At 36.5% G+C, this 16,116-nt stretch overlaps 1 protein-coding gene across 8 annotated transcripts in view; it reads right to left on the reverse strand.

The window, feature by feature from the left end:
- ATG5 (autophagy related 5) overlaps positions 1-16,116 on the reverse strand; it is a 42,005-nt gene that overhangs the window by 8,526 nt on the left and 17,363 nt on the right. For 7 of the 8 annotated variants that reach the window (XM_039351096.1, XM_039351097.1, XM_039351100.1 and 4 more), the window contains exons 4-6: positions 15,512-15,590; positions 13,740-13,902; positions 9,560-9,654 (exon numbers count right to left, since the gene is read on the reverse strand). In XM_039351096.1, coding sequence (XP_039207030.1) covers positions 9,560-9,654; positions 13,740-13,902; positions 15,512-15,590 — 337 coding nt within the window. Of the gene's footprint in view, positions 1-8,519; positions 8,631-9,559; positions 9,655-13,739; positions 13,903-15,511; positions 15,591-16,116 lie in introns of all 8 variants that reach the window. The other variant, XR_005557641.1, reaches the window with a different exon arrangement.

A 16,116-nucleotide genomic window follows, 5' to 3' on the forward strand; every position in this document is an offset into this window, starting at 1 on the left:
ACAAAAAAGAAAAAGAAATACAGCTGTATGAAGCTTTGATTGAAAGGCAACACTGTGAAAATATCTAAATACAAATGTGCAATAAATTGGTTATCAAATTGCACATTTAATAATTCTGCAGTGGTTGCAAGATTAGATTGTTATTACAAACTAATGATCTATATCAATTCAGCTCTTCAAATCATGTAAAAAATTTGAAGGGACGTTGTCTTACCTGAACGCCTTTTCTCAGCACGGAGATGGATAATCCACCAATGGGTTTAGACTGTGTTCCTGCCCAATCAGATCAAGTCAGCCAAAGTTGGCATGCCCGTCCTGGACCATAGAGATCCCATTCTTGATGCGAGCGTAGCCATTGACTGACTGCAAGACATATTGGCTCATCAATCTAGCCCTAGGCCTAAGTAACTTGTGAGGGCGGGAGTGGATTATCCATCTCCGTGCTGAGAAAAGGCGTTCAAGTAAGACTAGTAATTACTACTAGAAGGCCAAATTCTGTGCTGAATACAGCAATGTTCAGCAATTTGGAAATGGAAAATCCACCGATAGAGACTGAACCTGCCTAAGAGCCAAACTTGCACAACTGTCCTGGGCGAGATCAAGTCAAGAATGGGATCTCTATGGTCCAGGATGGGCGTGGCAACTTTGGCTGACTTGATCTGATTGGGCAGGAACACAGCCTAAACCCATTGGTGGATTATCCATCTCCAGTGCTGGAGAATTGACTCTTACTTAATACACATCCTCATGGAAATCCTCTCTTATATTTGCTACTAGGACTTTACTCTTTTGCTCTTGAGGAGTTAGGACACTTGTCTACATCTTTTGAGTTGCTTTATAATTATTCTAGGTATCATATATGTATTATTTTTGGCCCACAGTACCTCAAGAGTTCCAAAAATGGAAAGTTGTAACATCAAATAAAAATAGTTTCACAAATTTAGTCTGGGAATTAAGTTTTGTTTGGATCTTTAATAAAGTTTGTTTCATTTTGAAACCTCTTTAAAAGAGCCTTGATCTGTTTTGAAAACTGGTATTAAAGTGATAAAGCTCAGACTTCAGCCACATACAGTAGATTTTAAAAAATGCTAATGTTATTTCAAAGTAACATGTACCATTACATAGTAACTTCTTCCATAGGTAAGTTGACTAAATGTTACTATCTTCTTCCTAAGAACATTGGCTAACTGGCTTTTAAGCAATATGTATAAGCCAAACAATTTATACAGGATGTAATCATAACATAAAAAAACATAAACCACAAATTGTAATTCTTAAGAAATGAAAGCCAACAGACTTACTAGTCTTTACATCTACATAAAAGAATGGATTTCCTAATTATATTTAAACCACGGCAAATTGCCTTAAATGTTAAACCCACACAATACCCTTATGATTTCCACATGTCATTTTTTTAGCCATACAAAAACTGAAGTCCTTAAAGTTACTTCCTCAGTGTACTAAAGTATCAGATTATGTGCACTATTGTGTTGCCTCTAAATAAATAAAACATCCAATAGCAACATTTTAACATTGTTGAACTTTGGTTTAAATTTGATTCCAAGCTTTTCAAATGAGTAACTATCAATTCCCTAAAAAACAGGTCTATGTAATACCATTTAACCTGCATTAAAGATATATTAAGATTTATTTACAGAAAAGAAAAACCCAAGCCAACATCCTTTCCAGAACATGTCTCTTGACTAAAAAAAAACATGTCAAACACATCTCCCAAAAGTTGACTTGACATTAGGCACACAAGGTTTACCTAGAGAACACACACACTGACACTTTGGATATTTAGGACAGATTAGGGATTCTGCTAGTGTACCACCTACTTCCATGGCCAATTCCCTGTATCTCACTTGAAAGAGGTTATCTCAAAATCTACGCAAGCACTCCAGTGGTCCACATGGCCCCCATTTAGGCTGCCTTTAAACCATCTTAAAAAGCTAGTTGTTTCCCCAGGTCTGGGTCTAGGTAATCTGGCTGAAATCTCCTTTTAATGAGGGAAGTGGAGATATCTTGCATCTTTTATGGTTTCTCTCTATATGCCTATTTTACTTTACGCTGGATATCATTTAATGTATTTGTGCTTTTGCTTTGGGAAGTCACTCCCCACTATTTGAAAATAGATGGCCTAGAAATGTGGCAAATAAATTATCCTGGAATTGGTACAGACTTCTGGAATGTAGTTTTGTGGTAGTTCGACATGCTTCACAGCTATCATGAGAATCTTAGGCCTATCTCAATTTGTCACTGACCCAACACAGTTTGGATTTGGTTTTTTTTCCATTAAGCAGTAGGACAGTAGTCTGAAAGTGGAGTAAATGTACTCCTCACTTGTCCTGATTGAGATTAAGGCTTGCAGGAAATTATTCTCTATAACAGTGGTTCTCAACCTGTGGGTCGGGACCCCATTTGGGGTCGAACGACCATTTCACGGGGGTCGCCAAACAAGGCTGTCCGCCATTTTTTCCCCCTTTTCTTTGGCCACGCCCCTGGCACCCGGTGATGTATAAGTGGTTGGGGGTCACCACAACATGGGGAACTGTATTATGGGGTCGCGGCATTAGAAAGGTTGAGAACCACTGCTCTATAAGGATGGGAACCTATTAGAATGAGTTAAGCAGTTTTAAAAAATGAAATATGGAGCAATACTTTGTCCCAAATGTAGCTGAAATCAAGATTAAACTATGCCTACCACATTACGATAATTTGAAAGCTATTCATGATGGTTCTTATTACTGCATCTTTTCAATACAGATCTCTTGCATTATGAAACGTTCTAGTCCCTTTGCAGATATCAATACAAACTGACCAACCTGTAGTTTCCCAGATTCTTCCCATCCTTCTAAATTTTGGGACATTTCCCTTCCAATAATCATTAGGCACTACATTGATTGTCTAAAATTTCCTTTATTTAGCTTAGCTGAGGAAGTAGAAGCAACAAAACTTTAAGAGAAAGTGACAGTGTAATTATTTTAAGAAAAGGGAATTTCCTGGAAAGACTATTCTTGAAAACTCTGCTTCTTAAAACAATGTCAGGAAAAATGTCTTTTAACACTTCATGTCTTCTTGAAAAAGTTTGATTTTAGAAAAATACTTTCCCCTTGGTTGAATTGTCAACAGGAACTAAACTGACCGGTAGGGCTATGCAAAGCATATGGAAGAGCCCTTTCTCAATATATATTAATCTGTTTGTGGTATTGTGAAAAGCCCAAAATAGATGTGCCTGCAGGGAACAACAGGGAATGACTTTCAAAACAATCCCTTGAAAAAAAAAACATAGCTCATTTAACCATTGGAAGAGAGATGCTCCATTTATGCTACGGTGTTGCAAAGCTTTTCTTTCAGATCACAATCTGACTATTATTTCTCATCACAACACTGATCACAGGACAGCTAGCCCTTGGCGTACGACCGCAATTCAGACCAAAATTTCCATTGCTAAAAAGACAGCTGTTATGTGCATTTAGCCCCATTTGACAACCTTAATTGTCATAGTTGTTAAATGAATCGCTGCAGTTGTTACGTTAGCAACACAATTTTTAAGTGAATCTGGCTTCTCCATTGACTTTGTTTATCAGGTCACAAAAAGTGATCACATGACCCAAAGTCACCACAACCATCATAAATACATGCCAGTTGCCAAGCGTCCAAATTTTGATCACGTGATCACGGGGATGCGGCAACGGTTGTTAAGTGTGAAAAACAGTCATAAGGCACTTTTTCAGTGCCATTGTAACTTCAGTCACTAAACTAATGGTTGTAAGTCAAGGATTACCTGTATTGCTTTTATTCGTTTCTCCAGTTATTTTTTTAACCCAAAGTCTCTCATAAACATTACCAAATTTATTCACTTGCATTTTTGAACCAATGTGGATAACTGTGCTTTTCTTTTGCCTTTTCTGTTTCTGGTTTTTTTAGCAAATTATATCCTTGAATTGCTATATTCCAAACAAAGAAATCATCAAGTCTCAATTATACCTACTACAACATATTTGCCTTCTTGTATTGAGAATTAAAGCTTCTTTGGTTTTCAATTCATCAGTTTCACATTTAATTTCACTGTTAGTACCCCAGTGAAATAAACTTTATATTAATTATATTATCATAAAAATTCCTACAAGCACAGTGAGTTTTGCATCCTCAAATTTCTGATAGGTAGTAACAAGCAGGTTGACCAATTCAAAAAAAAAAAAAAAAAGGAAGAAAGGATAGAAAGAAAAGATTTTAAACCCAGTCTATGCCTTTAAGCTGCTACCAATATCTTTATAGTGAAATTTACAGTAAGGTTGTAGGGGAAGCCAAATAAACAAACAGATTAATTTCCATGACTATATGAGGAAGTGGAAGCAATGAAACTTCAAGAAAAAATTAACAGGGTAATGATTATAAGGAAAAAGATTTCCTGCAAAGACTACTCCTGGAAAGTTTGTCTTTTAAACAAATTGAATAAGAGAAGTAGTCTTTTAAACAATGCCAGGAAAAATGTTTTCCCTAGAAATGGGCAAGTACCTTTTAAAATGTATTGTTCATTAATAATTACCTTTGCATTGATGACAAAGAGTGCGAAACACAATTGTGTTTATATTTTTCAACCTCACCTGACTTCTTGTAAAATTTGTCTCATGCCAAACAAGTGTATGGATATTGATGGTGTAAAGCAGGGGTCCCCAAGCCCCAGTCCGTGGACCAGTACCGGGCCATGGCATGCCAGCAACCGGTCTGCACAAACAAGCAAAGCCCCACCCGCGAGATGCAGGCAGCACACAAAACTATGCACGCTCTGGTCCACAGGAAAACCTCTCTACACGGAACCAGTCCCTGGTGCCCAAAAAGGTTGGGGACCTTTGTCTTATGGTCTTGGATAATTATCTTTTGGTCTCCACCCTTCCCTTCAATGATGCGACACCCTAGAGGAAGCTTGGATCTTTTCAATCTGTGTTCATTCCTGGATATGGGATCGAGATGGCATTGGTTTTTGTCTTGCTGATCTATGTCAGGATCTAAATCGGGATAGTGCAGCTCTCCTTATCCTCAGCAGTTTTCAATATTATTGCACATGACATCTTATGGAATTCTCTGGGGAGTTGGGGACTGATTTCCATTCCTTCCTTTGTCACAATTTCATTCTGTTTTAGTCAGGGGAGAGAGGTTAAGCTAGTATTCCCTCACCTATAAGAGTCATTCCTTGCTCCTCTGCTTTTTAAGCTATACAAAACCCCTGGGAGGTCATTAAAATGAGCCGAGGTGGCGCAGCAGTTAGAGTGCAGTACTTTAGCTGACTGTGTTCAGCAGGTCAGCGGTTCAAATCTCACTGGCTCAAGGTTGACTCAGCCTTCCATCCTTCCGGGGTAGGTAAAATGAGGACCCAGATTGTTGGGGGCAATGTAAATATATATATATATATACATTGCTTACTGGTGTACACCGCTTAGAGAGTGCTTGCACTTAAAGCAGTATATAAGTCTCATAAATAAATAAATTCAACAGTATACTGATGATATCTTGGTTTGTGGGAGAAATCCTACTGATATTGTATGCCAGTGCATGGAAGCTGAGAGGGTCTGGATGGCAGAGAACAGATTCAAAAGAGAACCCAAGCAAAGCAGTTCTTTTTACATTGGAGTTCTCTTTCGGTACCATTGACAACAGGCACTAGGCATGCAGGAACAGGTTCATGATTGGGGATTCTTCAGAGCTTATAGCTCCTGCTTGACTATTGCCTATTTCATCCTTACCTAATGCAAGAGGACCTAGCAACAGTATCTCATCACCTATACTACTCAGTCACATATACAAGTTCTTGACTTACAACCATTTAGCGACTGTTCAAAATTACAAAGGCACTGGAAAAAAAATGGCTTATTACAACTGTTGCAGCATTCCCAATTGGTAACATGGTCAAAATTCTGATGCCTGCCACTGGCGTGTATTTATGACAGCTGCAGTGTCCAGGGGTCATGTGACCCCTTTTTGTGATTTTCTGATAAGCAAAGTCAATGGGGAAAAGCTAGATTCATTTAACAACAGTGCTACTAACAACTGCAGTGATTCACTTAAGCAGGTGTGGCAAGAAAGGCTGTAAAATGGGGCAAAATTCACTTAACTGTTTTGTTTAGCAATGGAAATTTCAGGCTTAATTGTGGTCATAAGTCGAGGCCTACTTGTAGTACTCCCATGAGCTTCACATAGGTCTGCCTTTAAAACTGACTCCAGAATTACAGGTAACTCTATAATACGATATATTATATCCTGTTTCAAGGGCAATTTAAAGATCCAATTTTAACCTATAAAAAGCCTTCATAGCTTGCTACCTGGATACTTACAGGTCTCTTTCCCTTCTTCATTCTTGCAGTCCCACATTTCTGGGATGCCAGGAGAGTTGAAGCCAGAAGGCATTGCTTCTCTGAAGCACAAAAATGCTATAGAACCAACTCCCATTAAGCTCAGACTACCTGCCCCACTTGTAGCTTTTAGGAAGATGTTAAAAACAATCTTTTTTTTTTTGAATACCCTATTTTTTCTTCTTACTTTTTTTTCAAACTTACTTTTTTGCTTGTTTGTTTTTACTGTAACATTGTAACAGCTGAGAGTTGTGTGATTTTAGTAGAATAAAAATCGAATAAATAAATGATACGCCTGTATTACATATTTCCAAAGTAATATATGCATTTACCTTCCAGAAGCTATAGTTCCCCAAAAGGCAGAGTCAAGAAACTCCAAATTAAATTAATTACTACTTAAAATTATTTGCCTATAAACAAATCATCCCCTTTACAACATTCCTATCTATAACCATTCTCTAGTATGTAATGCTCCTTCACACCCAGAAAACATTGTACATACTATATAGTTCCTACTTACTCCTTATTCCAGCAGAAACAACAAAATAATTTCAAAAGGATGTGTTGGGGAAAGAGGAAGTATAAATCTCAGGAAGAGAAAGAGTGGAACAAAACTGCAGGCATATAAGGTAAGGTCAGGAGAAAAAATAACTAGGCAAGGAAAGAAAGAAACAAAAACCCCTCCCTTTAGATATATATAAAAAAGTTAAATTCCCAAGCAGTAGCTAACTGAACTTGGCAGCTATTTATATCATGTTAATTCTTTGTTTTCAACTGTTTATTTTCTTATTGGCACACTGACCAATTATTTGACATAAAAAATCATAGCAAATAAAATTGTAAAACTAAATTTATAACTGTACTGTTAAAGTCTCTTGCATCCTATAAATACCACATTAGAGATTTCATACGACATTGTTCATTCAAAACAGATAGATTTATATAGTACCACGATTAGTAGCTTTATTCTCTGTGAATTTAAATAATCTCCTGCTTTAAAAAAAATCTCAGTAGGTGGTAATCACCACATTTTATGGTAACAACTTGGTTAATTTAATTGTCCTACAATACAACAAGTAATTGGAAATTATCAGGCTTCATATAACCTATAAAGGCTTTGCTACATACACTATGTCAGTTTGTTGTGCGTATATGTAATTATTTATATATACATACTTTAAAGTTACTTCTAAGGAACTTTGAAGCACTACTCCTTGTTGAAAGTTAATAATTATACAGTCCTAAAGGAATCTGAAACAAATACACATGTAGTGCACCCGTAACGGAAACCTTCAATTGCCACGGTCTGTTATTTAGTAAAATGTTATCATTATGTCTATAACAGTATCAAAGCAATGTCAGTGATACTTAAGGTAAATAATATGAATGTCTCAGAGACTGTGGTTAAATTAAGGGCAGTCATTAGAATTACACACACATCTGGAATGAAGCTAGACTTATTTATTTTTATATAGTAAGGATTATTACAATTTTGTCTAGACAATAGACAAAGATTTCGGTCACAAATAGTTAAGGACAATTTTCCTAATCATATGTGGGCAACAACCCATGCCTTCCTCACATCCTTTCATTTGGCAGGATATGTCATAAGGAATAATGAAACTTTCCTAATCTCCTACATGATCAAGAGCAGCATTATTTCAGGAATGAGGGAGAAATTATGGCAACTGTTTAGACTGAGTCTCCTACACAGACTGATTGTGAATCTCTTAAACCTACCCACTACCCAACAAACTGATTTTATTTTATAATTTATTTAAGTTGCCTGTTTCTTTTCCTAAGTGTTTGCATCATTTACAAAACAATATAAATGATTTGGGCATAGTATTACAATCAATATGCAGATGAATATCTGTGAGCAGAATATAGATTCTTTTTTTCTCTTGAAGGAAAATGTTACAATTAGCCTAGAAAAAAAATTGTTGGGATAACTGCACTTACATAAGCCAGGAGCTATCACTACGTGTATCAGACAGTATATAAACTGAGAGCCAAAATATAGCTTGAGGTCCAGAATAGTTTAGATGGCACCCAGGCCTTCAAATGATTATTGGAAGATGATCAAAGTTCTGGACTCTTCCCTAAACTGTCTACATTGCTTTATTTTTGCAGCTCCCTGTCACACTCTCCTTCCCCAACACGCACCTGACTCTTCAGCAAACCATAATCCACACATGAAAAGAGAGAGGAGCAGGATATGGCCAGCAAGGAGAAATGCTTTCAATCAACCCGAAAGAACCTCTGACAGCTGCCCACCTATATAGCCAATTAAATGCCAGTTAATTCTTGGACAGAAAGTTCAATAAGGAATAGTACATTTTAAACCCCACTGCCTTTTTATCTACCCAAAAAGAACTGGGAGGAAAGCAAGAAAAGCCAAACATAGCTGACTCTGTGGATTTTGTATTGGGGGTTGATGAATGTGAATATAGACATAGGTGACTGCGTCAGCCCTAGAGGCTATCCCACTGACAAGCAACTTAGATCAGTTCTAGAATTCAGTAAAATTCTATTACTTTTTCCTCCTTTCTCTATTTCTACCTCTACATCTATCTCTCTCTGTATTTTTAAGAGCGTGTAATTGGATATGTTTCCCCGGTACTTCTTTCCTGGAATTGTTTAAAATAAATCAAGGAAACATCCGGATCTCCTTTCTTCCCAAAAATGGGAGATTTTTTTTCTGCCATTCATAAACTGTCAATCCAGCCCACATGTTCAGTAACACATTTTCCAAGTAGCTGAATGGCAAATGAGATTTTAGGATAGGTAGGAAGGGATAGGAAGCAATCCAGATTAGTTCTGCTCTAGCCATGTTGTTCCCCCCCTCTAAGGTTCAAAGATATTAATATCCTCTGAATAAATATTTATACTACATACAACTAGTATTCTATTTAGCTAGTATTTTTCATTTTCAAACTCAGAGCCAGTACAGTGTAGCAATTAAAGTAACTGGTCTAGGAGTAGGGAAACACACACGCTGGTCCTTTCTTAGGCATGGACAGCTGGCTGTCTAGGCTAAGAGGAAGTCACTTCCTCTCAGCCTAAACAGTCAACAGTCTGAATGCCCTATCATGTACTGATAGTTTCCCTATAAGAAACTGAGACACAGGCAAAGTACAAGACAAGCCAATCCCGTAACCAAGTGTAACACTTCTATTAAAAATAATATTCATATATTCCCTGACCTGGTATATTCTAAATGGGATGTAGCGAAATCCATTCTCTTCTGCAGGATACTCCATGAGTTTCCGGTTTATAGCCCAAAACTGTTCAAATTTGTCTGAAAATAAACAGCAATTACTAGGATTAAGAAAAACAACAGCAAAACTGCAAACAACTATATACAGATATGAACAATCTGACTACACTGTTATAGTTTCATTTATTTCACATTACATCCAGTGGTGGGATTTAAATATGTGAACAACCGGTTCTCTGTGTGGGTGCCGCTTCCGGAAATCCATTCTGGGCCTGGGCAACAAAAAATTAGCTACCGGTTCTGCCGAACTGATACGAACTGGCTGAATCCCACCACTGATAACATCCATATTCTTATGGAAGGATCATGTTGAATTTTTTAGAATGAATTATTTTTTAGCAATCAAATACCGTATATTAAAGTATATTAAGACCAGTTAGAAAACCAGAGACTTTTTCACAAATAAGTTTAATATGGTGGTCCTAGTCTATTGCTGCAGATAAAATATGTAAATGATCACACACTTCAAAATAAGTTGATTGGGATCAATTTACTTATTGAATAGCTAGTTAATATGCTACATTTTGTGATACCATATTTGCATTAAAATGTACATTTTTTTTTCTATTTGGATAGGAAAGTGAGAAATAAAAAGAAAGTTTGGGAGCGCAAAATTGCCTCAGTTTCCACAGTTGACAACCTGCCTGAAGAGCTCCTAGAAATTTGCCAACAGATGAAGGGCAGGCAAGGCAGTTATCCCAAACTTTGTGTCTCCCCAGTACCATTGAGCCAAAACTCCTGGCCAGCAAATCTCATGGGAGGCAAGTTTATAGTGCCACTTATTTATACGTTTTGGTGAGAAGCTTTAGCTTTTATCTGTTGGGGAGGTAGGTGGGATCCCACTCTCTTACAACACTTTTGCACTTATGAAATGAAGTTTTTTTTTACAACAGGCAGTTTCAGGACATGTTCTAGGCAGAGGAGAAGCAGCTTAGAGTGGAAACACTCTAGGCAATCTAATCAATGAAGCAATCTCATCAAAATTGTGGAAAGAGTCTTCTCCTGCAGCACCAGCCCAGAGTAGATTGAGGTCACCTAAACAGTTTCACTGAGACAAGATAGATTGCCTCTTGATTAAAAAAAAATGAGACTACTTGTCTCCATGGCCTTAATCGCTTTTGATAAATAAACCTAAGTTACATCATGTAGACCTATTGATTTGTTCAATAACATTTCCAGACATGTCCACATTTTGTAGATAGTTAAGAATTAAAGATTAGACCTCATGAGTATTGGCCTCCTAATCGTGTAATCCTGTCATTTAAAACATTAGCTAATGTTATTTTACTATCATTCTGGCTTAATATTTTTCCAGGCACTTTAAAGTTTTATAATTGAACTTAAAAACATCAAGTCTAAATAAGTGTTTAAATTTGAATTTGCCCATAACCTATCTAAAGTGGGGAAAAAAGCTGTGTGGGGTAATGCTGAATAGCATTTTTATTTTTATTTTTCTCTGATAGTTACATTTCCCTTACAAGAATGATTTCTACTAATAATATTTTTGGTAGGCAAAAAGAATCCCAGGGAACAAAATGCAGAGTGAAGCAATAGGCAACTGGAGCTAAGCCTCCATCTCACCACCCTTTATCCTTTTGCACTGTAATGTTATGGCTTTGACATACATTTACATTTTTAAAAACTTAAATACCAAGCACCACATATCTGGTGCTGATCTTTCTACTGATATAGGACCCATTTTATTATAAATCAAAAAATTTGATAATAGTCCCAGTTCAATTTATTGGTATCTTCTCTATTGGTATCAGTTTATTGATATCTGTTGAATGAGAAGAAATGCAATACAGCAAATTTCACTCAGATATAATTTCCAGAGAGCTTATTGCCAGGGAAATACAAAAAGGATTGAAGCTCAGTTTCATTATATAACCAGTTTGCTCAAGATATACAAATAAAACACTTAAATAGGCAGTTTCAACAGAAAGAAACATATTTCAACACAGAATTTAGAATACATAGATGTAGTAGGTATTTCTATTATCAAGGGTGAACTTTCTAAATATTTCTCTCATCCTTTTGTTTTTAATGTCATCCACATTTTACTCTAACAGAACAGTAAATTAACAAAGTGATTATCATGAAGTGCTATTTCACTCTTCTTACATCAATCGTTGTGTAAACTCCTACCATTTACATGAATTTCTCTACAAATTGAGAAAAATGGCAAAATAAAAAAGAGTTTTAGAGGCTTCTTTGTGTCAAGCAAAGAGTTATACCAGAACATTTATAGGTAGAAAGACAAATGCACAATGTTTCATAGAAAAAGCAACTTGCAGATGTATCATCAACCATCAGGCAGTTGTAACAACTGCTACTTTCTTTTCTTTTTTGTGGTCATGAATATTGTTTCACAGAGGAGTTTAACATCATCCCGTATATAATGAAAGCCATAGTGAAAGATGCCGCATGTATTTTAAAAAGTTATCTTGGTTTCGTAATTTTTTTCTTATTTCTCTTTTACTAATGGCTCAAATACAAAATTAGCCTTTGAAAGTTTTCAAAATATTATCTGTCAGGTTCTACAGGTGCAGTTTCCAGTGACACACATTGAAACCTAATACAACCAACATTTTTAGGCAACCTCTTATCTTGGATTATCAAAACGTTCTCCCAAACAAGCCAACCAACACTTCTGCTCCAAATCTTGAATGTCAAAAATCTTAAGAGAAACTGATTAAACAATGCTAGCAGTGAAACCCTAAACAGTTAAACTCACTTTTTAATTATTAATATTTTCAAGTGTCCTCTTTCCACACAGCATTTAAAAAACTAAACTACTCATGATTCTAACTATTCTAATACTGCAGAAATGAAAATAAATTAAATAATGCATGGTTGGATAGTCTTATATAAGACTATATAAGAAACAGTTTTATAAGAAACAGCACCCCTAGACCATTATCAAAAAAACAGGACTATTGATTGATAAGGTCTCTCTCCTTACCCTGCTTTCATTGTTCCCTGTCCTCTGCAATCTGGTGTGACTTATTGTTGCTTCAAGCAATCAGTACTATCAGTTATTCTTACTCATGTCAGCAACCCACCACCAAGTTACTGCAAACCACTCCAACTCCAGATAACAGAGATGAGTTGTTCAGATCACTGCAACACAAAACATTGTATAGGTAGTCCTCGACTTACGATCACAGTTGGGACCATAACTTCCATCGCTAAGCAAAGCAGTCATCACGAGTCATCACATGACTGTGCACAGTTTTACTACCTTTTTTGCTGTGGTTGTTAAGCAAATGCAGCTTCACCCATTGACTTTGTTTGTCAAAAGCCAACCAGGAAGGTTGCAAATGGAGATTGTATGACCCTGGGGAGACTGCACCTTGTTGGTTGCCAAGTGCCCTAATTCTGATCATGTAACTTCAGGGATTCTGCGGCGGTCATGGGACCAATCAAAAGTCAATTTTTTCAGCACCAACATAATTTCGAACAGTCACTAAGCAAATAATCGTAAGTCAAACACTACCTGTAGACTACTATAGTTTGCAACTATGCTGTAACTAGCCTGTCCTTCAATTGGACCTGTGAAGCCACATATACAGTACCTACTTCTGACTTTTTCTCTCCTCTTACTATTATCTCCTTTTTCTGGCACCAGGAGAAATTATCATAACTTGTACGGAGCCCAACTCAACGACTCTCAATAAATAAACAACTGAATAAAGCTCTCAATTAAAAAAGAGATTCCCCCCCCCCCGTACCATATAAGCTATTGTGCTTTGCGAGTTTGATTTTTACTAGATCTATCAACATTTTACTATTTGATTGGCATTTTGATATTATGGATGCAAAGTTAGTTTGCCATGATCTACCACTTCTAAATCAAAAGGTGACAAAGGATAGCAACTGTTAACCTGTGGATCAATTGTTATAAAATGATCTTAACAAACAAGATTGAATTATGTCTCAATAACTTATTAGAACGAGTATACAACGTATACAGTATCTTACATTCCAATTTCTTGAATTCCTGAAGTACAAGTAGAAACTGGAAATGCCTTACAATAATACCTTAGCCCAAAAGTTTATTGAATGACTGAATATACCATACTTCACTTAAAAGTGGCTCTTACCATTTTGCAGCCCCATCCAAAGTTGCTTATGATCCTTTTTTTGCATTTCATTGATTACTTGACTCTTATGCTTTAAGGCATCTGCTTCTTTTATGCAAGCCATGAAATGAGCTTCAATTACTTCCTTAGAGGAGCAATGCAAAAGATCTTTTTCTGGAAAGTTCTAAAAATATAACATTGTAATTCAAAATTTAAAAAATACTCAAAAGTAGTTTAGAGGAGCAAAGCAAAGAACATTATAGGTAGCCCTCAACTTACAACCATTTGTTTAATGACTGTTGAAAGTTACAACAGCACTGAAAAAAAATGACTTATGACCATTTTTCACACTGACAATTACTGAAGCATTTCCATGGTCACATAATCAAAATTTGGACACCTAGCAACTGACATGTGTTTATGAAGGTTGCAATATCCTAGGGCCAAGTGATCACCTTCTGAAACCTTCTGACAATTGACCCAAAGGTGCTTTTTCCAAAAGGCAACTGGATTTTCTTGTTTGTTTGTTTGTATTTGGAAAATGTTTTTGCTTCTCTTCCAAGATGTTTCTTCACATCTAAAGAATTGAACTGAAGAAGCTTCTTGAATGAGAAGCGAAACATTTTCAAAGAAAAAAAAATGAGAAAGATCAGTTGCCTTTTGGAAAAAGCATCTTTGGGACAACCATGACCTTGGTTGATTGAGTATCTACATAGGCATTTTAACGTCTGACAAGCAAAGCCAGATTCACTTAACAACTGTGGCAAGAAATGTTGTAAAATGGGGCAAAACTTACTTAACAACTGTCTGGTTTGTAAATGAAAATTTTGGGCAAAATTTTGTATTAGGAAAGTGAACATTTGACAACATATTAAGACAAAATATGTTTAATGAGGGAAAGATATTGTACTTTACCAAACTTACAGCTCAGCAATAAACACACTGGATCACAGCAACTAGTTTCCAACAAGGAAGAATTATTAATGATCTACGCACTCATTGGTGAGCCAAATTTTAAAGTCAATATGCAGGACTATGGCTTATTATTGCTCGTAGTATATTAACCACATGTATGTGGTACAGTGGTTAGAATGGAGTATTGCAGGCTAATTCTGCCTACAGCCTGGAATTCGAGCCTGATGGGCTCAAGGTTGACTCAGCCTTCCATCCTTCCAAGGTCGGTAAAATGACAACGCAGATTGTTGGGGCAATATGCTGACATTGTAAACTGCTCAGAGAGCGCTGTAAAGCAGGGGTCACCCCCAGGCCTCAACCCATTGGGAACCAGACCACGCAAGCATTGGGTGAGCGGGCGAGCATGTGAAATTCCATTTGTGCAAGTAGTGGACGCACATGCACCCGCTTGTGCAAAATCACCCCCTCTCCTACCTAACATTGCCACTCCCATCAGTCCGCAGAGCTGGAAAGCTTTGGGACCACTGCTGTAAAGCCCTATGGAGCGGTATGTAAGTCTAAGTGCTATATTGCTTCTATTGTTATTGCTATTATGCATGAAAGTGAGTAGGCATTTTTAACAGAAATTTCAATATTTTTACAGTTCTTTTCAGTCCCCCCAATGATATTACAGCTACGTTTTTTAAACTGATAGATTGGAGCGTATTAAAACATACTACACCAAATACTACTACTCTGAAAACAAATAATAAAATACAAGTCCTTTACTTGTTATCTGTTGATATTTACCATTTCCCTTTCATTCCAGAAATTAAGGCATAAATCCTGCTTCTAATATATCATTTTGAAATATATATTAAAGAGATATATTGCTATACCTTAAAATGTACTGTGATATTCCATGGAAGGGTTGCATTTGAAGCATGAAGATCAAATAGTAAACCAATGGGATAGTGCCTAAAAAGTAGAGAGCAGGATAACAGTAATAATCTGCACTGCAAGAATTATAACAGAACATTATGACTTGTTTTGTGGTGCCTAGAACCCCTAACAATGATAAACAAATCAAACTTAGCCCATTAATTTTATTTATTTAAAAATCCTCCTAAATTCTGAAACAATGAATGCTTAAACTCCATTCCTTGTAGTTATTATGTCATCACATTCCCCATCAGGCTATGCTCTGCAAGTGGAAAAAACAACCTGCTAAACTGTGCAATCCCATCTCAAATAGATTAACAATACAACACTTTGCATAAAGTTTTAAAACAAATAGCCTGCATTATAAACTATTTAATGTTCCTGGTAGTCCAGTACATAATCATTGCGCAGAATGGAGTCATAATTTTGGAAATCAAGTTACAGAAAAAGATCAAATAACATCCTATTTACACCAAATACTTTCACAATGGTCCAAAGATCAAATGCTCACATATCTAGCATGATGGCTGCTGCCAGTGGTAGTTACCCTAATGATTCTGAC

Source organism: Crotalus tigris, unplaced genomic scaffold, assembly GCF_016545835.1.
Source record: "Crotalus tigris isolate CLP2741 ecotype Arizona unplaced genomic scaffold, ASM1654583v1 scf7180000018371.15429387391:27106975, whole genome shotgun sequence".
Lineage (NCBI taxonomy): Eukaryota > Metazoa > Chordata > Lepidosauria > Squamata > Viperidae > Crotalus > Crotalus tigris.